This window comes from Dinoponera quadriceps, unplaced genomic scaffold, assembly GCF_001313825.1.
Source record: "Dinoponera quadriceps isolate SergipeBrazil2010 unplaced genomic scaffold, ASM131382v1 scaffold9, whole genome shotgun sequence".
NCBI lineage: Eukaryota > Metazoa > Arthropoda > Insecta > Hymenoptera > Formicidae > Dinoponera > Dinoponera quadriceps.
Window position 1 is genome coordinate 641982 of NW_014554295.1, and position 27934 is coordinate 669915.

A 27934-nucleotide genomic window follows, 5' to 3' on the forward strand; every position below is an offset into this window, starting at 1 on the left:
CCCTCATTGCTATTCATACACCTACCGTCTGGTTGTTCGATATCTCGGGGAAAGAAGAACGACGGGAGGATGGCGAAGGGCCGGCCCATTTAAAGTCGCGCGCTTCCAATCTCAATTCAAGAACCAGATCTATATACCGGGTGAATCGTTCGGTATCGTCGAATGTGATACTCGAACGTCTTAGTTTTCGAGTAACGCAGGAGGCGTCGACGTTTCGAAAGTGAGAGGGTGCGAAAAATTTCAGCAGCTGTATCGAAGGTGCCCTCTAATTTTGGGAAAGCAGCTCTCCCTTTCGTCGAATCTTGGAATTATATCGAGGTGTAATTTGGTTCTTTTTATTATCCCGAAAGCAAATTAATTAGTGCTGTCAATATAATATCCGGATATAGAGATGACCGGTTGGCTAAAGGGGTAAGTTTAATAGTATTAAAGGGGTTAATTGATTATTTATCTTGTTTTCTAACGGGTTATAGAATCGAGCAAGCGGAGATTTCAAGCAAAGATGGTTGTGAAATTCCTTGCTTGCTCGATTCTGTATCCTGTTAGAAAACGGCGGTAGTAATCAATTAGCCAACTTATCTCTCGAGCCAACTGGCCCCGGTCTCCCCTACACATTCATATTCTCATATAGCGCAGATATTCCAAAGACACCCTAAAGATATCCCAACGATATTCGAACATCTCCGCGACGTGTTTAGAATGTCTTTTGAATATTCGTGCTGTACGGACGTCGAACATCGCCCTGGCAGAAAATAGTAACGAGTCAATAGTTACAAACTTGAATTACGGTTCGTACGTCAGTTGTTATTGTTAGAAAGATCAATCATTCGTTAGGTGTGAAATGAAAATCCGTTAGGTCTGAAATGAAGATGATTCAATTAAATCTAATATTAACTGTACATTCTTTCGATTGGCCGAATAGCCGGATGATCGAAATTGGCGGAATTAGAATGAATAGGAACAGTAACATTCGGATAACAGGAGCGAGCGAGTCAACGTCCTCGATGATGAGACGAAACTTTGTGAACGACGAGCAATCTCGATTAGAATCCGATCTGTCTGTTCGTCCGGGTCGCCGTAACATTCAGAACACTCTTCCGTTTCGCACCGGTGTCGTGTCGCACCGTGGAACCGGGGCTGATTTTTCCAGACTGCGGGAACGCGACGTCGTCGTCCGCGTTGATCCGAGTAATCGCTGAATCGTATTAGCCAGCAGTTTCGTCGCTCCGCCGCTCGGCCATTGTCATCGACGGTGAGAGACACGAGCGTTTACAATTAATTCGAAATCCCGCGGCAAAGGGGACGCGGGATTTCTTCACTTGGCTTCGAAGCTGAGGCGGTCTGTTACGCCGAGAACCAAACTAAATTGTGTTCGTTTGCGCATTATGTCCGTGGAGTCGGGGCTAATTGCGTTATAACGTCGTTACCGTAATAATTAATTGTTCGTTTATGTTATGCCGTGCTGAAAACTGCTCTCGACCAGTCGACGCATTCCACAACTGTTAATGCTGTATATCGTTGCTGTGTATGTGTGTTCTGCGTACGGTGTGCGTGTATGCCGCATTCATCGCTCGTACATATGCAACCGCCGGAGCGCGCGATTCATTCGTCAAACGCAACGCAAGAGACACCATTTGTCACACATGCGTGTGTGTGATGCGTGTGTGAGCTATACTTACGTACTGCGCGCGTGCACACGTCGCACGAGTCCGAGTCTTAACGTTAACCTTAAAGTACGATTGCGAGAGGCACGAGCGAAAGCTCGTCGTCGATCCTGGATCGGTGTCGGTCGCTGTCGCGAAAATCGACGATAGAGGGTGAATTTACGAGGGAAACGCGGAGGAAATGCTGACATTTCAGCAACGATATTCTTCGTCGGGGAGAGACGGGGGGGGGGGGGTAAATTTTNATTTAATCGCGCGGCGATCGATTCTCTGGGAAGACGATGGACGTGGATATTCGCTTTCGCCGTTGTAAAGCATGTTACCGCAATTAAGATATTAAGCGCGCGAAGCTTCCTTGTGATTAATTGCGAAGAGCTCCCGCCGAAATTACGCGCCCGTATCAGGAAGTCTCCCCGGCGTCTCTAAAAAGTCGCGCCGATATAAACGCGTTTAAATTATTAATTATTAACCGTGGTTAGAACTCGCGGTTATCTTCATCTTGATGCCCGCAACTCGCTCTCTCTTTCTCTCCCTCCCTTCCTCCCGCCCTTCTCCCTCGGTTAATTACGAAGAAAGAAGCTTATCCGAGGGTGAGGATAATGTTCCCCGACGAGACTTAAACACCGCGGTGTATATCGTTTAAAAGTAATTGCCCCGTCGAGCAGCATCCCACTTCTCTCTCGCAACTTTGACGCCGGGGAAAAAAATGAGACGGTAACGGCAAGTGGCTTCAATTTAGCGCGCGTCAGTTCTTTGCCGAAAGTCCGCCCTAAACGGGGGAAGGGGGGAGAAGAAAGAGGGATGTTGAGAAACGAGGCCGCTCGTCCGGAGGCGTTTTGACAATGATTAACCTCGCGCTTTGTCTCGAGAATTGGAGAGATCGCATCGAGATTACGCGTACAAAACGCGCGTTCGATCGTCGTCGTTAACATTAATTATGGTTTGAATCTGAATCGATTAACTCAACGGGATTGACCGATCGTCATTGATCGTTTCAGCTAATTCGCCAATGCGATCGGTCAATTTCGTCGAGTCAATCGTCGGTTAGATTTACAATCCCTGGCCATGTTATTAGACGCACCTTAATTTTGTAAGGTAAATCATAATGGTGGAAACCAGTGATTTAATTGATATTCTTTTACTATGGCACGCGTTAAGAAATGTTTAAAATGTTTGTGCGTATACGAATATTTAAGGACGCGCGGGGGTAGGGAATTTTACACGTTCGTGGAAACTGCAGTCGGTTTCAATCTCGATCCTTGGTTCGTCGCGAATCGGTGTCGCCGCAATCCAGGATCGACGAAGACGCGCTCCAACGCACATATACATCGACAGAAAGGAACCAAACAAGAACTTTTTACAAGATATATATATATATATACATATGTATGTATGTATATATACACACACAGAGAAACAGACACGCAAAGGATTAACTCCGTGAACTCAACGTAGATACGATAGAAGACTTCGTCATAGGTATTCAAAATTACTTCACAACACCGACAGTCGCCTTTCACAAAGTGCTAGTATAACTATACTCGTTCATTCATGTCACAACAGAGCCTGTTCGAATTTCAACTCACGATAAAACTCATCAACTCATCAAAACGTCACGTGCACGTATTTACATGTGTTTTGCGCGTAACGTGAATTTATCGTCAAATCATATCCGGTAAAAATTTATCGACGAATTGTTTATTCTCCCTTTGTCGTGTACGCGCGAACAAATTTGATTCCGGCAGCTGGAACTCGACAGAGAATTTGTAATTTGCAATGCCGGTGCGGCCGCTTCGGCACTACTCGCGAAAAACTCACTTCGAGGAGGTAACGTGAATGATTACTTTGTACGCTCTTCAAGAGAGAGAGAGAGAGAGAGCGAATAAAGTTCATATTTCTACAATGAAATTATACAACACGCGTGCGATGGGTGACGGCAGGAAACCGACGAGGATCCGGTCACGTCACACCACGTAATTACGTGCACGATAAAACGTATGTACGAACACACGGATAGAGGAAGAAAGAGAAGATAGAACTTTACGAATCGAGTGTATCGTAACTGGACTCACCAACGCAGGGATTGTGGTTCACCGTCGTGAAGATCTTGTCGCATCGCCGTCTGTTACTATTGTTCGGGCATATACAGCCGAACATCGGCGACAGTCGCAGCTGCGTCCAGGATTCGTGGCAGGCGTCCCTGAAACAACGTAATGAGATATAGGACGCGGCTATGAATATCGGGAGACTCGTTCGGTCTGCTTCTGTGCCGGGAATACGTCGCGGAAACGCGAGTTTTATTACGTCGGTTCCGAAAGCTCGATTCAACTTTTGATATGACTTTTGTCTAATGTCAAATACGATGCTGATAATGTCTCGCCGCCGAACCGTCGGCGAAAATGAATAAGGACACGTGGTCACGTGGCCGACGAATAATTTCTGGCTTTCATCCGAATGCAACGAAGTTAAACTGGAACTGAAAAATCGAGACGAACTTTTTGACTGATTCAGTCAGCTCGAATATGGAATACTCGTGGAAAATTTGTTCATAGAGGTAATAAAAGTTTTGGGATATATTGAGAAGAATGAGAGGAAATAAATGTCGATAAAAGCCGAATTGCGGAATTTACCGAGACATTATTAAGTCTATCAAGTTTATTAAGGTATACCAAAATATATAGCAGACGACAGGAAATTATCTAATTACATTTCTTCTTTCCTCTTTGCAAAAGTCTCATCGCTATTTTCATTTGAAATATGATGATGTAAATACAATTCGAAGCGAGGTGGAAACGCGAGTGGGAAAAAGATGAGACCCGTTGGAATATTAACATACTTTAATTTCAACCGTTAAAAGTAATAAAAATCGTCGAATGTATCGGGTATACCTCCACGTGATATAATGTGAAATCAAGTTACGATGTAACGTATACGGCCGATGGAAAGTGGGACGCGCGCGCGCGCTCGCATCGGGACATTAACCAGCTGAATGAGAGGCGGACGAGAGGATCTCGCGCGGCGCGTCTACGCGCGGGATTTGTAAGCGCATTAATGGGGCTATTCTGGCGCATTGTAATCGTGTGTGACGACTGCTTTACAAATATTATTAATTAATCCCGATGAATTCCCGCCTCGCCTTCGGCCGCGCGTAAATCTCCTACGCGCGGAGGATTAATGATTCCCTATCAAATATCGGCGTTTTGCCAAGCACATTGACCTACATCTGGCCCACCCCAATAGCCGTCAATAAATATTAAAATATACGCAAGCCACGATATTCCCGCCCAACCGCTGCCGTACTTCCGATATTCCGCAATATTTTCGCACGCGCGCGCTTCTGCGTCCCAATAATTCGTGGTAATTGGAAGACATTAACGATGCGATACGTATCGAAATTTTAATACACGCGTAATTAACGATTCTTACTCTACGCGGAGCCAATGCCGCACACGGGGAAGCATACGGCGCTCTGTAAATCCGCCGACTTTTACCGGTGCCGCGTCTCATGTAATAGGCGAATGATCGTGAAATATTATAATCTCGCGTCTATCGTTACTTATACTGTGTGAGAACCGCGTATATATTATCATAGATTCTATAATAACTCGCCGAGAGATCTCGAGCAATTTCTAATTAGGTCAACGGAGAAATTCGATGACTTCACGATGAAATCATGATCAAATATACATGAGGAAATATCGAGAATTCCGAAGTAAAAGCAATTTCGCGCGGTAATAACGTAACAGTGCGCACTATCATTATAATAGAGCGCGATTTCAATATTTCATATTTACGGCGCTATTCGCGTTTAATGTTATACTTAGCTGAAACTGATGTGTATATAAATCAATATTATAATATTGAAACAATATCTCCATGTTTAATCATTAAGAATACGCTTTCGGAATATACACGGATATAAACAGTTCGAAATATAGGAGAGATCCGAGTGTATTGCTTTTTAGATTAGAATTGGAAAGCGATATTTTTCGGATATTCCCGAAAGTTTGATATTGAATACGTTGCGTTATTGGAGTTTGAAAAAAAAAAAACAAAACAGAAGAAAAACGCGAGGTAATCTCGTTACTAAATATATTTACATCCAATAATTCATTTACAAATTAAAATATTACTACGTTCAAGTAAGCACTTACTGTAAGCTATTCAAATATGATCGGGTATATAAATATATAAAATTAAATAGATAAGATAAAAATATAACTTGATTTAAGAGACTGAAAAACAGGTAATTGTATTTACTTCATTCTAGCGCTTTTTTGCAGAATAAAGAAATCTGTCCGACGTCCACACAAGAAACACATAAAAAACAAAGCTGTTATGATATCGCTTAGATTTAACGTTTCAGCATGGCTTCTTTCCACTCGTCGTAGATCTTCCGTTAGCTTCGCGCGGGAAATCGATCGTGTAACCACGCGCGCCATATCCGGCGAGCGATCGAGAGCTGAGAGAGACCCACTCTACTCTTTCCTTCCCTTTCCCTGTCGAAGGAAACGTGGGGAAAGTTTACGCGAGATCCTACCAATTGACTTTCGAACTCGAGCGTTTACACGGGAACACTTAACGGACTTTCCCCGCGCGCGCGCACCGATAATCCGTCTCGAAGTAACCGCTGACGTAGTTCGATGCACCCGATGATGATGCAGCGAGTGATTGAATTTATTCTAGTCTCTTGACGGTGACGCGGAATTATGTTCGATCGTGTTGCACGTGGGATTTTGTGGACGGAGATTAGTGAGGAAGGACGATAATTAAGCCTAAAACGCTCCAGACGCGTCTAATTAAGCTCCGTTTAGAAATATTGAAATGTTCATCGACCAGCGTGGAAATTTCGCGAACTTCCAGGCGAAAAGCGATAAACCACAGTGAAAAAAGGATTTGGTAATAAATACTAAAATTTAATGAATATTTGCCGACCAAGTATTTAATCACCGCAAACCAAATAATTTAGTTCCGTACGTATATACAGTACGGCAGTTCTGTATATTTAGTGCACGGAACTAAATTGTTTGGTTGCGGCAATTGAATATTTGGTCGGCAAATATTCTACATTTTAATACTTATTACTACATAATCCTTTTTTCAGTGTAAGTTATCGCTTTTCGTCTGAAAGAAGTTTGCGCTGGTCGATGAACATTTCAATATTTCTAAACGAAACTTCACCAAATGTTGGTGCTTACTATCAAATCCTTTTCTCAATATAAACGAAATGAGAGTACTACAATAACGAAGACAACAACAATCATGTGTGATTTATTGATTCGTTTGCGTTTTCGACCAATTTCTCTTTTCTAGCGTATGTTGATGTTTAATCCGTTTCGGACCTCGGCTCAAGTTTTTCTCGTCGGGCTAATGCGGTACTGGTCACTCTTGACGAGCATAGGGAATAAAATGAAAAGAGAGAGAGAGAGAGAGAGAGAAAAAATGTACACACACACACACACACACACACACATATAACACATATAACACGACGAGCGCAAGGAAAGTGTAGGTAAAAGGAAATTCGATGTGGAGACTCTTGAGCTCAAAATTATTTGGGTTAATGGCACACACGCTACGGTGAATCCTCCGCGTCGAATTAGAGGTCAAAGGAGGCAAAAGCCGAGCGGATGGTAAAGCTGGAACTGAAGGTGGACCAGCCGGAGGAGGGAAGGCGAGGGGAAAGAGGATAGGTAGGATGCATCAAAGGGTGCAAAGGTCCACGTAAGAACGAAAACGCGAGTCACGTTTCATTCCGCATCGCGTGATTTTGTTGGAGTTTTTCCCCTCTTTTTCGTTTTCTCCCATACAGACGATGTCGCGGAATGACCTCGTTATCGCGTATAAAATTCGACCTTTCAAGTGTCTTGTAATTTACCAGGTGTAGAAGTATGAAACCGGAATTTTTTTGTAAAAATTACACGTCTGTTGTTTGAAAATGATAAAAAATATTTTATTCAAAATAATGTGCATCGCTATTTATACATTTTTCCCACCTCTCCGGCAGTTTATGAATGCCACGCCAAAAAAACATTTCTTCTTTTGAAGCGAACCAGCTATCGAGCCATTTTCGTACATTTTCATACGAATTGAAGCGTTGTTCAGCGAAAGCGTGTCCCATTGATGCGAATAGATGATAATCGGACGGAGCCAAGTCTGGAGAATAAGCCGCATGCGTTAGTATTTCCCAACTGAACGCCTCGATCGTTTCCCTGACCCGTTTTGCTGTGTGTGATGGGGCATTATCATAGAGCAAAATGACTTTGTGTTGCCTTTTTCCATATTCCGTCGTTTTTCACGCGATTTAAATCGATCATTTGCTGTTGGTAGCGATCAGTGTTAACGGTTTCACCAGGTTTTAGCAGCTCATAATAGATTACACTCTTCTGATCCCACTAAACACAAAGCATTGTCTTCTTTCCAAAGCGACTTGGTCTTGCAGTGGATTTCGATAGTTCGCCTGGATTCACCCATGATTTCTGACGCTTAGGATTCTCAAAATATATCCATTTTTCATCACCTGTCATGATACGATGGAGAAATGACTTTCTTTTGCATCTGTCGAGCAGCATTTCACAAGTGGTTTTTCGATTTTCTTGCTGTCTTTCATTCAGTTCATGCGGAACCCATTTTCCCACTTTCTGAATCTTTCTCATGGCTTTCAAACGAATTGAGACAGCTTTCTGCGTCACATTCAATTCATCCGCGAGTTCTTGTTGAGTTTGAGTATCATCTTCATCCAATAAGGCTTGCAATTCGTTGTCTGCGAACTTTCTCGGTGGTTTCCCACGCTCTTCGTTTCTCACGTCAAAATCACCACTTTTGAATTTTTTGAACCACTCGAAACACTGTGTTTTACCAAGAGCATGTTCACCGTAAGCTTCGACAAGCATTCGATGCGCAGCAGTTTTCTTCAAATGATAACGAAAAACCAATGCTGTCCGCAAATCGTAGTTCGTAGGCACAAAACTCGACATGTTTAAGGTTATAAAAAAATATACCGGTGTATGGAACTTGGGTTGTTATGTGTTGAAAATCTTCGTCAGCTGTTAGATGATGGCGTTGAAGAAGCGGTCTTACGGTCCCTAAACTGATGGCTAGCACTATCTACAGGGAAATTCCGGTTTCATACTTCTAAACCTGGTATATTTCAATGGAGAAGTGGGTCGTATTTATATCGACTTCGAAGTAGCGATGAATTTTATATCCGACATTTTCGCGCGTTTCAAGCTAATTCGACGGTGCACCGTGTAAAACAGACCGAGGAAGATTAGCGTCGCGCGTTGCGGCTGCGTAATTTATAGTTATGCGGCGTATTGGGATTGTATTGTCCTCATCGAAATTTACGGGTCGATCATTGCGGACCTCCGCGACGGAGAACTCCCTCGTTCGTCGAGCGAACGAAAACGTGATTGCGCCACTTCGTATCGGGCGGTACGCCCGAAGTTGCCGCGCATAAAAAATCTCTGTTACGGCCCACAGCCCGGCGAGTGTCGCCGAGTTCCATACGGTGATCTCATACATAAATTAAGCCGCGAGCGCGAAGCCGCGGGACTTTCTTTTTCCGCTGAACGTATCGCTGAACTTTGTCGTATCGGTGGCGCGAACTTCGCGAATGCCACGAGGAAGAGAGAGAGAGAGAGAGAGAGAGAGATCGATTACCGCGATCCTGTGACCCTGTGTCAACACGGGATCGATCGATCCAAGTGCTCTATTGTTGCTGAAAAATTTCTCCACATCGTTTTCTATGTCGAATGTATCGTAAGAGAAAATCTGCACCTGAATTGGTATATTCAGAATTTAATAACGCGGTTTACGGGATCAGCGCGGGGGATGCGCCTTTAAAATTTCAATTTCAATCACGTCCTTTCAATCAATGAGTCTGTAGTACGTGCCGTAAATCTTGATACCTTGATTAATGATAAATTGTAGATTTTATTCGTAGTTTATATGCGCAGTATATATGAAATAAACACATGTATATTTGCGCCGTTTCATGTCATTAAATTATACGTTCGTCGATATGAAATGATTACGTATTGCACCATAAATGTGATAACGCAAAACGACCATTCTTTCCTTCTCATCATTAAGAAGTACTAAATAAGAGAATGGAAAAAAGGAATTTCGTAAAAATACATTTACAAGAATATATAATTACACTAGAAATATATTATATATATTAAATAAATAATATGTAATATATATTAAATATGTGATAAAATCTATCAGCATAAATATATAATGTATCCTATAAACGTGTTAAGAATTACTTTTCACTCATCTATTTGCCTCTTAATGAGGACAAACGGCGAAGGGCATGATTATCCCATCAGGATTATTAAACTCATATGTATAATATAATTGCGCAATAGCTTTGAATGGATGAACGTGCAATTTAATGACACGAAACGCGGAGTATCAAGCTTCGCGTGTTGAAAACAGAGAGGGTGTTGAGTTTCGCGTGCCGGTTTATCTATGTTTGTTTCGCAATCAAAGAGATTGAACTTATTTGCATATTAAATAACTCGATAACGCGCGCGAGCACGTCGAAGGATACGCACGTGGTATCGGAGATACGGTAAGTTCCTGACAAAACGTTCGGCTGTATCGTCGCGGTTAACCCTATTTCTCTTCAACGAGACACTCGCGTACTCTTTCATTCGCGTACGCTTCACATCGTTATTCCGTCGTCATTACACCTTATTGCTTTGCCGCCACCGAATTCATACGGCAGCTGTGAGAACCCTCGCCTCGGTACCGCGCGAACTTTCAGCGAATTTCGCGACCCAGTGACCCGCGCGTTTACGGCGTAAATAAATCGCGCTATGGCGATATGAATGCGCATAACCAGCTGTGAAATAAGAAACAACGGAGGAGAGAGAGAGAGAGAGAGTGGGGCAAAAAAAGAGAGAGATTCATGATCCTCGTATGCGGAGGCCGACTCGTAGATATTTGCCGGTTTCGCACCTTATAGCTGATCAATAAGTGGCGTTCGCGTTCCGTCGATCGCGGAAACCGCGATTCGAATCCGCAGAGACCTCGAAATCTTTCTGAAACGATTCGCGCTCTTCCATGAGAGAATGGTCTCTTCCTTTCTCGAACTTCCTCCGAGTCTCAAAGTTCTCGGAGTTTTGTGAAAAAAAATGCGAGAAAAAAGAACGGAAAGCTGCCTTCCGAAGACTCTATAAGGCATAAATATAAAAGTTAAATAAATCCTTCTAACAGAGGTTCAGCATAAAACTTGAAAGTCCACTCTCTGGCACAGATTCTTCCGTTCTTTCGCAAAAATCGAGTGACCTCAAGTTTCTAGAAGTCAAACGACACTAAATGATGTCAAAACAAATATCATTATGTCACGTTAGATCAATAACATCGCAATATTGTATACAAGTTGTGTGTATGTGACAACAAAGTTGCAGTAAACCTCAAAACAATGTTTTCCGTACGATCAATTGTATTAATTACACAATTATTATTATTATTATTATTATCATTATTACGAAGATATTGAAGATTTTTCGCTTTGTCGGTAACCGGCATGTTGAAATAGCGCGAGGCATAAATTCACGTCTCTCTCTCGGTCCGTCGAGAGAGTCGAATGAGGCGGAGAGTCGCGAGCTCGGCGGATCGACAGCAAGACGAAGTGGTACGGACGCAAATTAGTCAGCCGGTTCTGCGGAGGAAATCGCGATGGTTCGCAGGAGTTCCCACGACTCTACGAGTGTCAACGACAGACACTCGAGACGTCGTTTCCTCGTGTTATACGGCCGACCGCCGGTGGTTTCGTCCTGCTTCGAGGATAAACCGTAATCCTCCGCATGAAATTGAGTCACCGCTCCGTGTGCGGTTCAGAACAGGAAGACCTTTCCGTGTGACGAGACAAAGTTGAAGAATTATTTGCTCAGCCATGATCGAAAGAGCGTCGTCGGAGAAACTATTCTTGAAGCGAGACACAGTTTGTGCCAATTAAATATGCAATTGAATTATCGTCTAGCTTAAAATTTAACCGAAATCGAGAGATTCATAGATAATTATTAGAGATAATTTGATTTTCTAGAAGTGGCATGTTGTTTTCAGAAACTCAATTTTATTCAAAATAGAACGTTCTTATCGGCTGTACAATTTTTACAAGAGTTATCTGTACATTTTTGCCCATGTTTGACTGATAATCAGATTACTAAATGAACATTTTTAGGATAACAACTTTTATATTTTTCTTGTCTGGAAAATATATATATTTCATATCATATAAAATACATTGCAGTCAGGCGTTTGCATGTGAAATATATATTAAAGTAACAATAAGAGAATAAGCTATAAGAAGTTCTATTGGTTATTCCCATATGTTCACTTATAACAGCATTTGTTATCTAATAAATATTAAATATTGCGTGCATGAATAATTATTTTCGTGTTTAAGGATAAGAACTACAAAAAATACGTTAAAAGCCCGGTTGAAGTTACGTGTGCTTCAGCTCGGTGAAATTTTCCGAAAATAGATTTTCAGTACGAGTCTCGGTACGAGAAACGTCGGCGAGTAACGCAAAGGAAATTGCGCGAAGAGCACGATTTAAATTCAATAAACGCGTGGCGCCCTGAAATATTAACGCGCGCTTAATATTCGACGCGAGTAGAGGGAAGGTCAAAATTCGTTTAACATCGTTACATCGGGCCAGCTGTTGCGACTTTCGCAATTTATTTATTATGCAAGATGGAAAATTAATTCGCAGACATACACGTGTCGCGAGCAGATTAATATTCATTAATTGTCGCTTCTTAGCGGGAAAACGATTAATCGGAATGTTATTAGCAATCGCAACTCGTTCGAGCATATGTTTGCATCGACAATTATACGCATTTCTTCAAATCTCCAGCTTCTCGAATCAAATAACATTTACTTGATCCAAGGAGAAATATTTTCCAAGTAAATTATCCAAAAGAGACAGTCAAGCAAATAATTGGCACAAAGAACAACGGAAACTTTCGTATTACATATTTAACAATAACGCAAAATATTAAAAATCGATAGATAGTATTTTTTATATGACTTGAAAAGAGAAGGGATTAAGAAAACCCGATGTTTTCCGCCAACGAATCCTATCATATTCCCTTTCAAATAGCTCTCTATATATTCCGGGAAGCGCGGAAGGTTCGGAGGTATTAGTTTACGCGTGCATATAAAAATGACTCATGTTTATAGAAGCGTTCGTCGAACGGACTCCCTGAAAATTTGATCGTGGTGCACGATAAAATGACCGCCGCCCGCATTATCGCGGATGAATTACACCGAGGGTCCCATATGCGGTCCGCAATGGAGACCCACTCAACGGCGGCGGTACTGGGCACACTCCAGTTTTCCACACGAGCCCGACGGGTTTCTCGACGAATGTGGCCGCTTGAACATCGACAAAAGCTATGCATAACCGGCATCGAAAAGCTACTGAATAATGTATGCGCCTATCGAGCCTTGCGCGAATGATTAACGACGCGAGGTCCGAAAAGCCGAGCCACTTTCTTCGCCCGTGTCTGCTCACCCCCTTTTTATCAAGCCCCTCAATTCCTGAATTTTTGATCCCTCCGAATGTGTTCTTTTCAATATAAAGCTGTAAAATGCGGTGTGCAGCGTCGATATGAAATACCTTTCCCTCCCTTTGTCTATACACTTCCCCGTTTCCATTTATCACTATTTCTTTTCCTTTTCTCTTTTCTGAACGACATCTGCGAATCTGATTAGTCACAGTAATTGTCACTCGATATAATGTTTTGACTGAAATGACGTCATAAAAAGTATCTTTCACAGAATAATGGTTCCTTAACATAATTCGATCGATAGATGTGCCGTATCATAAATTTGGTCCTCGGGGATCAACGAAATGTAAAGAATTAAGAATCTAATAACACGGCCAGGTACGTCGCGTTTTAGTAACTGTCGACTTTCGAGAGCCTCTCGCATTTTCGCGCGATGCGATCGATCGGCCGAGCGCGATCATTAAACTTTCCCCGGGCCGTGGCTGTAATTAGTATGCCGAATCTGATGGAAGATCGGGAGGTTCGATTTACCGCTCCGTCGGCAAAGGCTCGTTCACGCAACCTCGGTTGCGGATCTCTCCCCGCGATATCTTCAACGCTCGCTCGCAGAGAGCTCACCGAGGTGGCTCGTGCTCGCAACATCTCTCGCAGATCATTCCCCGGCGTGCAAGATCGTAGTCACGACGATGAAAACCAGCGAGCGGCGGCTTGGTTAAGGGTTGTTTGACAGCGAGTACGAAGCCCCGACTCGGGACAACCCTTACACCTATCACGTGACGATACGGCCTCATTAAAATTCATAAGGCGACTCGCCGGTTCCCGCTTTAGCACCCCCGCACCCGTACGGAGCGCGCATTATATATTTATAGATGCCCTCGAGTATATACGGGGTGTTCCGGACTTGGGCGCGTCCGCTCGCGCCCACCGTTCACTCCGTATCATTCAATTGAATCGACTCACCTCTCCCTTTCCATAAATTCGACGATACAAGGTGGATACTTCTGTCTCGACGTTACAATTACGCGTCTGTCCGGGAAGCTTACAATTTTTGCGTTAGTAGTTGTTGCCATTTGAAACTTGTCTCATCTGAGATACTGGGATTTTCAGATTTTCAGAATTAGATCCGAATTTTTCAGCCAAATCTTATGATACATTCGACTTTGTATCTCCGCGTGTGAGCGTTATTCAATCGAGAAGCTCGTGTCTAACTCTGCACTCAAATCTGAGCGTTTCATTCGAGACAACTCAACAAGTAACGACTATTAATACGAGTCTTAATAGCCTGGCGTGAAATTGCCAGGTTTTTTACGCCGGACGGTAAAAGATAAAGCACGGAGGCGGAAAAGCGGAAATAACGGGCGGGACAACGCAAGTCGCTATTTTTGACACTTGCTTGGGAGAGACGAAGCCGCCCTCCCGCGAGGAACATAAAAGTCACCGGGATAGACGGTAAATATTTATTAAATCTTTATTTTCCCCTAGCTTATCGCACGTCGTTTCTCGGCGAAGTGTACTCGTTGATGAGGAATATTCGCGCGTATATAATTACTGTGACTCGGCGTCAAAGGAGCCCGCGTAAAACTGTATTTACCTTTATCTCCACGCGCCCTCACCTCCTCTCGCCCCGCGCGAGAGATTGTCTTCCCTCCACCGTCCACCCCGTCGTTTCCCCTTCTCTTTCCCCGAGCTACTTTTACCTACTCTCCTTTTGTGTCCTTTTTCTTTTTTGCTTCGTTCTCGGAAAGTTACGCCCCGGCGAAGTCGGTGAGCCCCCGAAGTTCCGCTGGAAACTCGCAGTTGCAACTGCATTCTCCGATTGTGAGCGTCAGACGGGGTGTTCGCTCGCTCGCTCGCGCGCGCACATACGGGAAAAGTTCGCAATTAGCGCTAATTACGCTCGAATGGTCGACAATTAATTCGCGCAATCTGCCGCTCAATCTCGGTCACGGTTACCGGGTTTTGCGAAATAGCGCAGCGACGGCAGTTGCATTTTCGCCTGACTGATGACGTCGGGAAAAAGACCGAGGAATAATTTGGCGCCTTTCGAAATCATTCGTTATCCGAAATTATACGGTTAATTATCGTTACTACGGCGGACACGTGCGAGCGTTACGCATTAATTCCTTCCATTTGGCGCCAATGCCACCCGACTTGTTCACCTATCATCGTGATTTCGCGATAAACGTAAAATGCTATTTTGCAATATTTCCTGCGAAATATGTTTCTTATTTTTAAACAGGGTCTCTCTCTCTTTCTCTTTCTTTGTCTCTTTGACGCAAGCCGTCCCATTCATCATACACAGTTTACGTTAATGCGAACAAAAACGTCCTCTACCATTTTGTAAATAACCACGCAAAACACCCCGTATAAAAAATGTTACACGTACACGTGTGTACATTATATGCGTTGGATAGCTGGTGCTTTAATTGTTCTTCCCTTTTAATTATTAAAATTAATGATTCATTGTCGGGATCACAGTTACGAAATGTAAATAAAAAGCAATTACATCGTTAACACGATTCCGAGAAATAATTCCCCCCTCGCTCTTTATATCCCGATCTTTATGCATGGTTCTACCACGAATATTGTTTGCGTCTTTGTACAGGAGCAATGAAACGCAGCTTAACGCTCGTCACTTAATGTCTTTCTCAATCAGCGTATATACACCCGGCTCGCATTCTAAAGCGTTCCGAGGGATTTTACGAATATGAAATCATATTTCACGCCGGGCGAACATACGGGGGGGGGGGGGGGGNGGGGGGTAAAGGCGGGAGCGGTATTCGTGATGAAGGCGATGCCGCATTACTCTTTATTCATATCCCGAGAAAGTTGCAATAATTCCGGCGGCAGCGGCGATAAATGAGAAGTTTTATCGAAGTTCGCGCGCGGATTGCACGCGTACCAAACTTCGATATTAACGTTAATTAAGGATGAGATTAATTTCGGAGTACAGCAATCGCCGCACAGCTGATAGCTCGCAAAAAGGGGGAAGAAGGCGGGCCGAGTTTAAACCGAGAATTCAGTCGCTCGAGATAGTATTAATGCTGGTGGAAATGCGCCTCGAGGAGGACGCCGACGTTTAATAACCGTGAATCGCGCGATATCGCGCGTATTTGGCGTTCTAATTCGTTTCTAATTATCGCCTAAGAGAGAGAGAGAGAGGGGGAGTCGGCGCGCGTCACCGGCTTCTGATCGAGTCCATCGAAAAGTCGACGACGTAGTCGTCCGCCGGAGAGGAAATCGGTGGGGGGGAGGGGAGCAGCTGTGGTAATCAAATGGCCGACGGCTCGCAGGCATCGCATACATCGCGCGTACAACGTGATTTCGATTTACCTTTGTCCGTTTCACTCATGCCTCAATTTGCCGAGATAACAGCCCGGCGAACGCGAAGACGGATACGGTCGCGCGCAACGCTCCGCTCTGTGTTGCGCCGCGTTAATCGACTAATCACGTATCGCAATCGCTCTCTCTCTCTCTCTCTCGTAACTAACGGCAAGAGTCGTATCGTTACCATCGCGCTCGCCTTCGTCGCGACACGCCGGAATTCGCCGCACTGAAACCACCGAAAATCCCATTACGGAGCTACGTCGTAATTATGGCGCGGCGAGTCGCATACGTGCGACGTTGTCGCACGTACGCTCTGCTCCGCATCGATGTGTCGCACACCCCCCGGCGGCGCGCGCGCACCGTTGAGAGAAATTCACCGGGCGATAAGGTCTCTGGCGGCGGACACCGGGAAAAGCGATCGTGAACTTGGGAGCGAGATTTTTTTTCAGGACGAGATAACCGAGAACCGAGGGTTCAATAATTTGCGAGACCTCCTCCGCGCGCATCGACCGCTCCGTGAAGAAGGTTTCTCTCCCCGTTCCCCGCGAATGAACGCGAGCGAGTGCTCTTCGAAAAATATTCCATCGATTTTGCTCCTCGAGTGGCCTCGAGTTTTCTCCATTGTAACCCGTTCTGTCATTTTCACGCTCGTTTCTTGCAGACCTGCCCGGTCTATCAAGCGAAGTAATATGACGAGTATACGCGCGAGTATGCGGGAGAAATTTGGGAGATTGCCCGTCTTCGCAATATTCCATTTCCAGATGAATTCCTGATAAATGACAGCGAGCCAATACGTCCCTCTTTTACTCAGCCTCGCTTTGATACGGAAAGAAGTTAAAGGGTTGTGTACTTACTCGTGCTATTTCCAAATGTGCGATGTCGCGAATACTCGTGGCTGAATGTACGTTTTTACACACATTAAATTTACGCACTGTACGTGTTCATTACTCAATAATACGTTAATACCATTCGGATACATTCGTACGTCCGCTATGATCACTCGTTATAATAGAAGTTTCTTTCTCCCATCTAAAAACGGGATCATACTTAGTCGAATGTACGCTTTCGCTACTCAAATTAACGTTTATTAGTTAAATTTTCGCGAGCTGAAAATAATAAAACATTTTTGTAATTCCTGCGTATCTCCATTGAAAGAAAGAGAGGGAGAGAGAGAGAGAGAGAGAGAGAGAGAGAGAGAGAGAGAAAGAGAGAGAGAAGTGCTACATTCAAGTAAATATTTGCTGAGTATTGAATTAATTATTTCACTTGGATTAGGTACACTTACTTAAATATTACTTGAATGTAGCACTTTTTTTTTCTTTCCGTGTCAAAATTCAGAATTTTTATTTAATTTTCAAATATGTCGTCATATTTTGGAAGTGTCCGAGATCTTCGAAATGCTCGGAAACATATATTTATATGTACATACTCATGCGTATGTACTCGTCACAGCTCGCAGAGTCGCGACAACATTGTTCCCGCGAAAATGTTCGGGAAATAGCGACTGACTGAGTCGAAAATTACCTGCATCTTTTGTACGGGGTCACTCAGGCAATTACATGGGTCACTCGGGATTTACTGGGCGCAAAGGCCAGCTGAAATATTTGGGACCGGACCTTTCTTTCTCTCTCTCTCTCTCTCTCTCTCTCTCTCTCTTCCTCCCTATCTCTCCAATTTAGCTGAGAATATGACGAGATGTTGAACAGACGAGTAATGCGTCTTCTAAAGTGATCACTTGCAATTGCACGTTCAACTTCTTCAGGGATACCGACACGTACGTTCAGATATACACGTACTTTTAGACACGTCCGATTTTTCTTCTCTACAACCCGAACACTGCCGACGAAATTTCACGGACATCACTGTAAATAAACACTCACACCACCAAATTCCGTAAGAAAAGAAGGAAAATCTCTCGTCACGCGACCGACGGACGTCACATTTGCGTTTCTACAAAGTTAAATCGTTTCCTTCTGATTTTAATAAATTCGTCCCTGAAGAGGTCAAGTCTCATTCTACATTCTCCACATTCAACAGCCCTCGATCCTCCCTCGATGAAACAAAAGATCGATCGCGAGCGTGCGGCAGCGGTCGGGCCTATCATTTCTTTTTATCCGCGGAGTCATCCCCGTGGCATTTTTAAAGAATTCAATTTACGGGATTGCATTCTCAACGTTCGAGGAGGGGAGGACGCGGAGGGGAGTATTCGGGATTCATCAGTGTAATGCGATCACAATGATTAAGGACGGACGACGGTGAAGTGGACGTCGGTGAAAGAGAGAGAGAGAGAGAGAGAAAGAGGAGGAAGGGGTTGAGATACGTGGAAGAGCGGTGGCAGGTGGAAGAGACCCGTTCTCACCTGCATATTGTATGCCGTATGCTGCGAGTTTACCGCACTGAATTACCACCACTCCCCGGCGGTTGCCTTCATGGCGCGGCCTCGCTCATTTCTACCCTCCGCTAATCCTCCCCCGACCCCGCGACCCCTCGTTGCCCGCTCGCTAGCTCGCTCGCCCGCCCGTCCGCGCGGTTGTGTATGCCAGGCACGAGACTAACGCATAAATTAACACTTTGCCCTCTTCGTTCCGCCGGGTCCGGAAATTCTTCGGGACGCTGGCCACGCTCGAATCCCGGTGTAATTAACCTTCAAGTTAACTCCGCGCGTCGCGGTTACCATTGTTACCGGAATCTCGCGAATTAGGGCAATTCCGGAGGCTCCTCTTTCCGCGGAAGAGAGAGAGAGAGAGAGCGAGGTATATCGGACTCCGATCGCGAGAATCGCCGCGGGATTTCGCCCGGGATGAAAATCGCGCTGATGGATGGCGCCCGACTTAATTCCGCACGTTCCCGTATGGGGAACGTGCCGCGTGTTAAAAGTAGCTACGCCGAGGAGTTACAGTTTTGCGAATTTAGCTCCCAATATGAGACTGGATTCTTCGACTTGTATATGTAAGTACATGTGTGTGTGTGTGTGTGTATGTATATGTGTGTGCGCGTCTGTGTGCTTATGTGCTTGTACGTGTGAGATAATATCTCCGTATCGTGATATATAGCGTATATTCTTATACAGCCGTGTATGTAATGAAAAATATAAGTTATTCCTTTTAATTTCGCCGAGAAATAATCCGGAAACTCTATAAAAGCATACTTAACATTCACACAGATGTTTGATGTAAATTACCGAGGACAATTTCAAGCCATATTCTTTTGGATACTGTAACAATAAGCAACAAGCATAACTGGTTAAACCGAGTATATCGGGCTGTACGGTCATAAATATTATTCAGAAAATTCTGCAAAAATTCGGCAAAAATCTGAGGAAATATGACACACATGTGAAAAAGTAAAATGAATCTTTCCCGATCGATCTTCGATATTTAAGTGTTATCGCTTGAGATTCTTATGGAACAATGCGCTTCTTATTATAAATACTTTTAGATGACGCTTCCATAAACAGCGAATCAACGAAACGTGAGAGACCCGTTTTTAAATATGAAAGAAGAAGAGTGAAAAGAGATATCATCTAACAGATTTCCCGACACGCTTCGCCAGAAAATAAGAAAAACCAGCACGATGCTCCCTCCAATTACTTCCACCGTTCGCTCCGACCGCGTCGAGATGCAATGATGCGTCGTGACGTGGGCGCGTAATTCCTTCCCGTTCGTGCTCTGCGTCAGGACGTGCGTAAAAAAAGCGGCCGGAGGAGAAGCCAGGCCGCAAAAGGACGCGGGCGGGAGGCGAGGCAGGATAGCGTTTTCAACCGCATTGCAGAATTACCCGGCCAAGTTCCTGCTCGGAGAGCATAAAACAACCGCCAGCGGCTGCTGGCCGGCTCCAAATTTATGACGCGCTTATACGCCGAAATAGAAACGCGCCGGAAGTCCGGGCCTCGCCTCCTCGGCCCTGAACCGCTCGATTTTATCGAAACTCGGCGCGGCCGATCGTGAATCGCGAGGATGTAGAATGTACGTGAAAAACGGCGTTAACCTTTCACAGCATGCCCACGAATAGACTATCGTCTCAACCTCCCACATTCCCTCTTGATTCTTCTCAGGTAATATCTGACTTTTAAATACATCCATGATGCATTTAAGAAGTACGTCTGTAAGAAGATAAGGTGTACCGTTCCCAATGGGAAATTTCGCGACCGCCCGTTACGATAACGCGAATGCAACAAACATCGCGATCGTCGTATCGATCAGCGTAGTCGACTCTTCGAGTCCCCTCCCCTCCCCCCTCGACGACTCCCGCGAACAGATGCGGCGGAATTTGGTCCCGTGCAGGATCACGTCGTTGTAGTCGTTCAGTCAGCCAAGGTAGACACAGCCTGCACCGGGAATCGTCGTCCCGAAGGAGGAAGTTCGGTCTTTAACGAACAGCCGGTCGCACTTCTGGCTTTGATGGCCTGTTACGGGCACCCACTTCCGCCAGCTGACCGGTCCGTGTCTTCCTGCCTTCCTTCCTTCCCGCCTTATTTCGCGTGCGATTCCCGTTGTAAGCGTTACTCTCCTCCGAGCCAGGAATCGCGGCCACGTCCGTGCCAGTTTCTCGGGATACAACTCCGGGGATCGTGACTGCGCAAACCCACCCGAGGGAGACATACATTCGCCGCGCCGCCGCCGTCGTTTCCCCTGGAACCGACTCGATGGTCACGGCGGCGTCTTGGATTGAAGAGTTCGGTGTAACGTCGGGATCGTAACGCGAAAGCTCGCGGGAGAAGTCGCCTCTCGCGCACTTAAACGATAAGATCGAGAGAGAGAAAGAGAGATTTGCACGATAACCACAAGTGCGACGTAAATTTTTTTTTAGCGCGATGTGCCCGACAATGTATATCTCTACAATCTGTAACACACACACACACACACACACACATATATATATATATGTCTGCAACCTACTATGCAACTTGTTCTCTTTCGCTCGTCGAACCGGACTCGCGTGTTGTTCCTCCAGAACTTTAACGACGAGAACTCTTCAGTCTTCATATGCATTTCAGCAAGGTAACACAAAAATGCTGATTCGCCGTCGAAAAAGGTGAAAGCGAAACGATCGTTTTGATTGACCCGGTACTTTTCGCATTCGTGCACTTCGTACACCTATATTATGAACAAACTAATTTAACGACGCGAAACTGCCTTCCTAAAATTTCGTTGGCGTTGGTGGTAACAAGTTGGGGACAAATTATTTCACAATAAGTCGGGTTCTTGAATTCTCAGAGGATACTTCAACGTTTGGAAGATGTTTTCGACGGACTTCCTAATTTCCGGATTTTTATATTTCACCTTAAATTGAGATTCGTCGCATAATGGAGTACCCGAAGAGCAGGAAGTAGGGGGCGTGTTTTCGACGTGTTTTCATAATCAATTATTAAATTACGGCATGCTATGATAGTGAGGATGAACGAGAAATTAATTATTACTATCATGTAATACTATATTAATCGGCGATAACATCGCGCGAACTGACAACTCCTGTCAAATTTAATACGCACGCGAGTGTACCGGTGTCACGCGATCGGATCGCGGGGCCGATTAAACGCGCGCGTTTAAATGCACTCCTGGTTATTATGCAGGTCGCCGATGAGTGTGACCACAAGGCGGCATGAAATGCGTTTTGCAATTGTGCCGCGGCTGATCTCCCTCGTGACAGCCTTTTACCCGCTTTCTTTGTTTATAATAATGAAGTGTGACTATCTCTTGGACATTAATATCTTCACGAATTGACGGGATGACATTAATTCTCTAAATACGCACGCAACGCAACGTTAATTCTCTAATATTCTCTGAAAACTACGTTTATGCATATGCATATAATTGGCAATAAATTATAAGTCGCTAAATTACACGTTAATATGTTAACATATATAAATGTATAAGAGTAAGATCATAAAACACTGATTGTTACGTTATATTGTATTTTACATTTCGATTGTTTTCTTTATTTTCTTATATTTTTTAATATATTCTGTATTTAATTATGCAGAGTAAAACATTTTGGAATGAACACGTTCATGTAGTTCAACAATAATAATTTATATTACTAGGTGTTTAATCGCTTCATATGCTGATTTTAACGCTTTCCCGACAAATTAAACCTTTTTAAAAGTCTGAATCAGACTCGACAGCTCAAAAACTACAAAAAACATATCGTTTTTACTTATTACGCCGAGGGCCGAAATCGGTACATTTTACCCATCATCCTTTTTTACCGTGTGATAACTGCTATACTATATTGTAGAATATGTCATGCGATCCATCAAGATGAACTGAATACTTGCGAATGGTGAAAACTCGTGAAAACAATCGCGAATTCTGCCGATCGTCTTGCGCGCGGATCGGAAATTGAGTCGCTTCGATCAATCGCGTAATTAGTCATGTAATCCTTTGGAGAATACACGGAGAACTTCGGGACGGGAAGAACGAAGGAGGGATCCAAGATGGACTCTGGGGATTCACGAATCCGGTCACGGTGGAAATTAATTTTCGGTCGGTGGCGGCGGCGGAGGAGAGAATTTAACGGACGTCCAGAAATCAGGGGTGATTCTGCTAATTTGAGACTTCGTTCCATCTCGCTTTATCCCTTAGCAACATGTGAACATTCAAGCTATATCGCGTCAGAAAAATTCGCGCGAAAAAATAAAATAGATTAGACAAATTTGTAGAGAGGGACAAAGAATAGAATAATTGTTCGCCCAATGTTTGCTCCAAATAAAAATTCTAAGGTGATTTCAGAGTATTTGAATTTGTGTAGAAAACTTTCTTCGAATTGTGATGCTTATTTTTAATTTTCCATGAGGATTAAGAGAATTATTCACTTTACGTTATTATAATTTGAAATTTATTATTTATTCGAATTTATTATATTATAGAATTTAATACAATCCATATTTTGTAAATATATTATTGAAATAGTTATTAATCTTGAATCGTGCATTTGGGAATTTAAATTTTCTGCAGTAATCGGAAGAATTTTCTAAAAGCTTGGAGAAATTTTTATACCTCCGAGTACTGTACATTTATATCTAATGGATAAAACTGCTTTGCCAGTGGAGCTGCGGGCGAGACTGCCGTAAACGGAGCAGCATTTCGTAGAACGTCGTAATGTCTTCTTCCAGGTTGTAAAACTTACATATTTTTACGATAATTCGACACGAAGGCGTTGCGAGAGGTGAGGAAAATAGGTCTTCCGACGGATTTACGTCGCTCGGATTTTACTGCAGGTCTCCCGGAACTACAGTGTGTTCGTAGTAACTCTAACAATATCTGACTGTAATAAGTTAATAATCAAATAAGTAGAAACTTTCCCTCTTGGGAGTGCAACGTTGGCTTGAAAGTTCAATCAATTTATAACTGAAGAGCTATTATTATGCGTGACAATTTTATCGCAGGGAAAATTGAAAAATGGGGAGAAATTACTCTCCAAGTCGAAAGGGTTTCTAAGTTAAAAGAATGATAACGATGGCTGAACACTCGAAAAGGAAGCGATGAGATGAAATTAAAGCAAACCGAATTGCCGATCGCGAGAACGCAGCGCCGTTTTCTTTTTCACGCGAAAGACATTCATGGGAAGACGGATGAGACACGATACTCGATTATTCGATAAAAAACTAGCCTGCCAACTCGTCCAAAATCAGATAAATATTTATCGAGCCGGCCGGGCGATCGTTCGGTCATGCGAGAACGGCTACGCCATTGTCACGGTTGGACATTAACGGATGGCTTCCGCGGCTCGTCCGTACATAAAGATGCAACCATTTTTTCTCGGCCACCGGCGACTTTTCATTCCACCGCACGCCGCATCCGAGATGCTGCGTTCGATCGGGCGCGATCGATGTATTTCTGTCGGCCGCGCCGACCTGAAACTTAATCAGAGATGCTTACGACATTTCAATGGCGCACCGATGTACAGATATTCTGTTTCCGATATTCGCGTGTATATCGCGTAGATATCGATTCGCAACACATGCCGTACGTTATCTTTTGTAAATGATACTTATATTTTACAAAAAATATTTGTTTATATTTAAAAGGTGTTTATTACAAAGTATTATTTATATAGGATATGTTTTTATAACACATATATATATATATATATATATATACATATTAATTATAAATATATATTAATTATATATATCAATACATATATTTAGTAAGTAATATGTAATTTAATAAATGTTTATGTTTATACATATTCTGCATATTCGTTAGATTATTTTATTTATTTACGATATGTTGTAAGATGATCAGTTAAAATTCTTATTCACTTTATATGGGCAAAATAAAATCGATGAAATCAACGCAACCCGCTTCCCCGAATTTTACATTACCACGGCATTTTCGTATCTCGCTCGTTATCTTCAGAATAACGTTATTTTAGAATAAGGCGAGAAGATACGCGATAAAAGCAGAGGGAAAAGAGCGGCGTCAAAGCGAGGAGAAAAGGCGGGCGGCGGCGTCGATTGCTCGCAAAAAGCGTGTCCTTCGTTAAGAAGCCTCATAGTCATCGTCGTTCATTTCGGCGAGCTCATACGTGAGTCGCATCGCCGGTCGCAATTACGCTGACCTAGAAAAACTCGTTAATCTGGAAGATAATCAGCCGGCCGAATGCAAGCTCGAACGCGCCCTGCCGGTCGACAGAGCCCATTAAGTTTCCATACGTGCGCGGAAAATTAGCGAGATAAATCCGCAATGCGTTGTTACTCTCGGCGGAAAGAACCGAAATCACGAAGTTATGAATTGCGAACGCGATGCAACTGAAGCTTGTATTTTCATAAATCACGCGCGTTCGTCATTTGACCGTTGATTTCCAGTGAGATAATTCGCGAATTCTGATTGGATTCTGTATGTGGAGGAAAAGCACACCGGTAGGTAAGGTGCGTCTGATGATATGGCCAGCGACTGTATACCTGAGACTTTGATTCCACGAGTCATCAAATCCTGATCTTTCATCGGCCGCTCCGTAAACCGTACGTTTCCCTAGCGATCCGCGCGTTTCGCGCGCTTCGATCGGCGCGTGAACGCGCGGGATTCCTCGGCATTCTGCGGAAACAGGTCGCGCGTGATTACAGTCCGGTTCCCCGCTGTAGATGATCCCGCCTGTGATGGATCCGGTGAACCATTTCCACCCGTCGCTTCCGGACGGCCGCCTCGTCGGGATTTCCGCGCTGAGTCGTGGCCAAGTGCGATGCGCGCGCGTCCGCAACGTAGCGGCGGATCGGGCATTCCGCGCCGCAATCGGCCGCGTAATGAACGTTTGCCGAGTAATTATCGCGGCCGCGCGTGGCTTGCTGCGTGCAATTAAGAAAACGAACAAGTTACCGCGCTCCTCTCCTCTCCTCCCGGCTACCCCGGTTTCTCCCTTTTTGCTCGACAGGATTGGCGATCCTGCGAAGCGGTAACTCGCGCCATTCGGCGATTCAACGCCGGCTCTACCGGGGATTTTTACATCGTAAAGTTACATCTAGATAACGCCGTATCCGGAATTCGCCGAAATTCGCCGTGTTGTTCCATAGCTTTTCTATTTGCTCGTTCATTTAATTATTTCGGCGCACTGAAAGGAGGATTTGATAACGATTGTCGAACATTTAAATTGAATTGTTTCAAATAATACACGTTTGAAACTTGTTCAAGTAATTGTTACCTAACTCTTTCTTAACCCTTAGCTGACACACAGGGTGAAAAGTACCCTAGAGTATTTTTGAACGCAAATTTTTCATAGCTGCGCGCCAAATTTGTTTCTGTGGCGTCACCTAGTATTAGTCGAGGCTTGACCCAATATTGATAAATAAAACAATTATACACATTTTGTGTCGCTGGTGTCCAAAATACCCTCTATAGTACGTACGTTATTATTTTGACGTGTGTCAGCTAAGGGTTAATGTGGCTCCTTTGTCGCGCGGTTTGTCCTCGATCGAATCGATTATCGCTTCGATATTCCTGGATATGATAATTTATGCCGCTGACATACATAGGTACGCGAGAGCGGTCGCTTTAAGTTTGACGCTGGCAATTAGTTTGATAATTTAATACGCGGATCGATTTAATTAGTGGTTGATTAAGTTACAGACGGGATAATATCAGTCGGTTTATCAGATGTGGCGTATTGGGTATTGCGCAAATTGACGTAATTGGCTGTTCATGGCCGACGGTGCACGTCAAAATTACGCATTTCTGCTTTATTCGTGTAGATTTTTAGAATAGAGAGACGCAACGCGACGGTTCGTATGTGCGATTGAATAATCTACAAATATACGTGTCTTCGAATAGGATCTCTTACGTGAGTCTCATTAATCGCTCGGTAATTATTTGCCCGAGTTCGCCGAGTTGGATCCCCTTTAATAAAAGAATCAGACACGATGAAACATCTGTTTAATATCCAGTTTGCCATCCAGTTACCGGAATAAGAAAAATTAAATAGTCGACTGCTTCTTCTGGCAGAAAAAGTGACAAAAGAAATCATATCAGATATCAAAGTGATGATCGAAAATGAAATCAGTTTTTCTGATAAACTCCGAGAACTAAGGTCATATAAACAAAAAAGTGATATATATTCTTACCTTTCTAAGTTCATTTTTAGATAACTTAACCCTCAAATAACAAGATTGGTTGGATCCGACTAGGTCCATATTCTAATGCGTCCGCGAGTACCGCTTTTAAAGCGTTATATCCAGGTATTTTACATATTTTACAATATATTTCACTTACTTTTAAATATTTCTTAACTTATCGTGATAATAGAAAAGTGCCTGGTCGGGAAAATTAATTGGAAATCTACAAAACAGTTCTACGGATCACGAATCTGAAGGTCAACATATATATAGCGAATTCTTTTCATAATACGGTTTAAAAATTCTCAAGGAGGTTTAAAAATTCAACAAGGAGAGGCTAAATGCATGAACGATACACGTACGCTTTCGGAGTAGTTTTACTAAAAGAGATGGCAAAAAAATATATTACATGTAAAATGTTTATATTTTACAGATTTAACGAAAGCTCAGGAAAAAAAGAAATGGTTGCGCCGTCCACGTGTAATGACCCGCCGCGACTCGCACGACTCGTGTCGCAACGGCAAAACCCGAAATATCCAATCCTCTTTGCAAATCGCAAGCTGATTATCCTAGCTTCGCAAAAGCTCGCGTCGCGCTACTTGCTTATTGTTTTGCGCGAAGAGGGGCCGAGGCGCGTCGTCGGGCGACGCTGCTACTTATTCCGGCAGATTAAGCCCACAAGAAGAGAGTCTCAGCAAGCGGAATCTTGCGAGCCGAGCGGTAAAACCGGTAAAAACGGTCCACCGTAGCAGCCAGCGTACGACGTACCGAGGACGAAGGACGAGGTCTTCGGGGCGGAATTGAAGGAACGAAGAACCGATGGAACGAAATTGCCTGCGATGTACGACGAACGGACGGGGGG

General features: G+C 43.8%; 1 protein-coding gene across 1 annotated transcript in view; it reads right to left on the minus strand.

The window, feature by feature from the left end:
- LOC106744459 overlaps window positions 1–27934 on the minus strand; it is a 281560-nt gene that overhangs the window by 65169 nt on the left and 188457 nt on the right. Inside the window, exon 5 of the mRNA XM_014619266.1 lies at window positions 3737–3864. Coding sequence (XP_014474752.1) covers window positions 3737–3864 — 128 coding nt within the window. The remainder of the gene's footprint in view (window positions 1–3736; window positions 3865–27934) is intronic.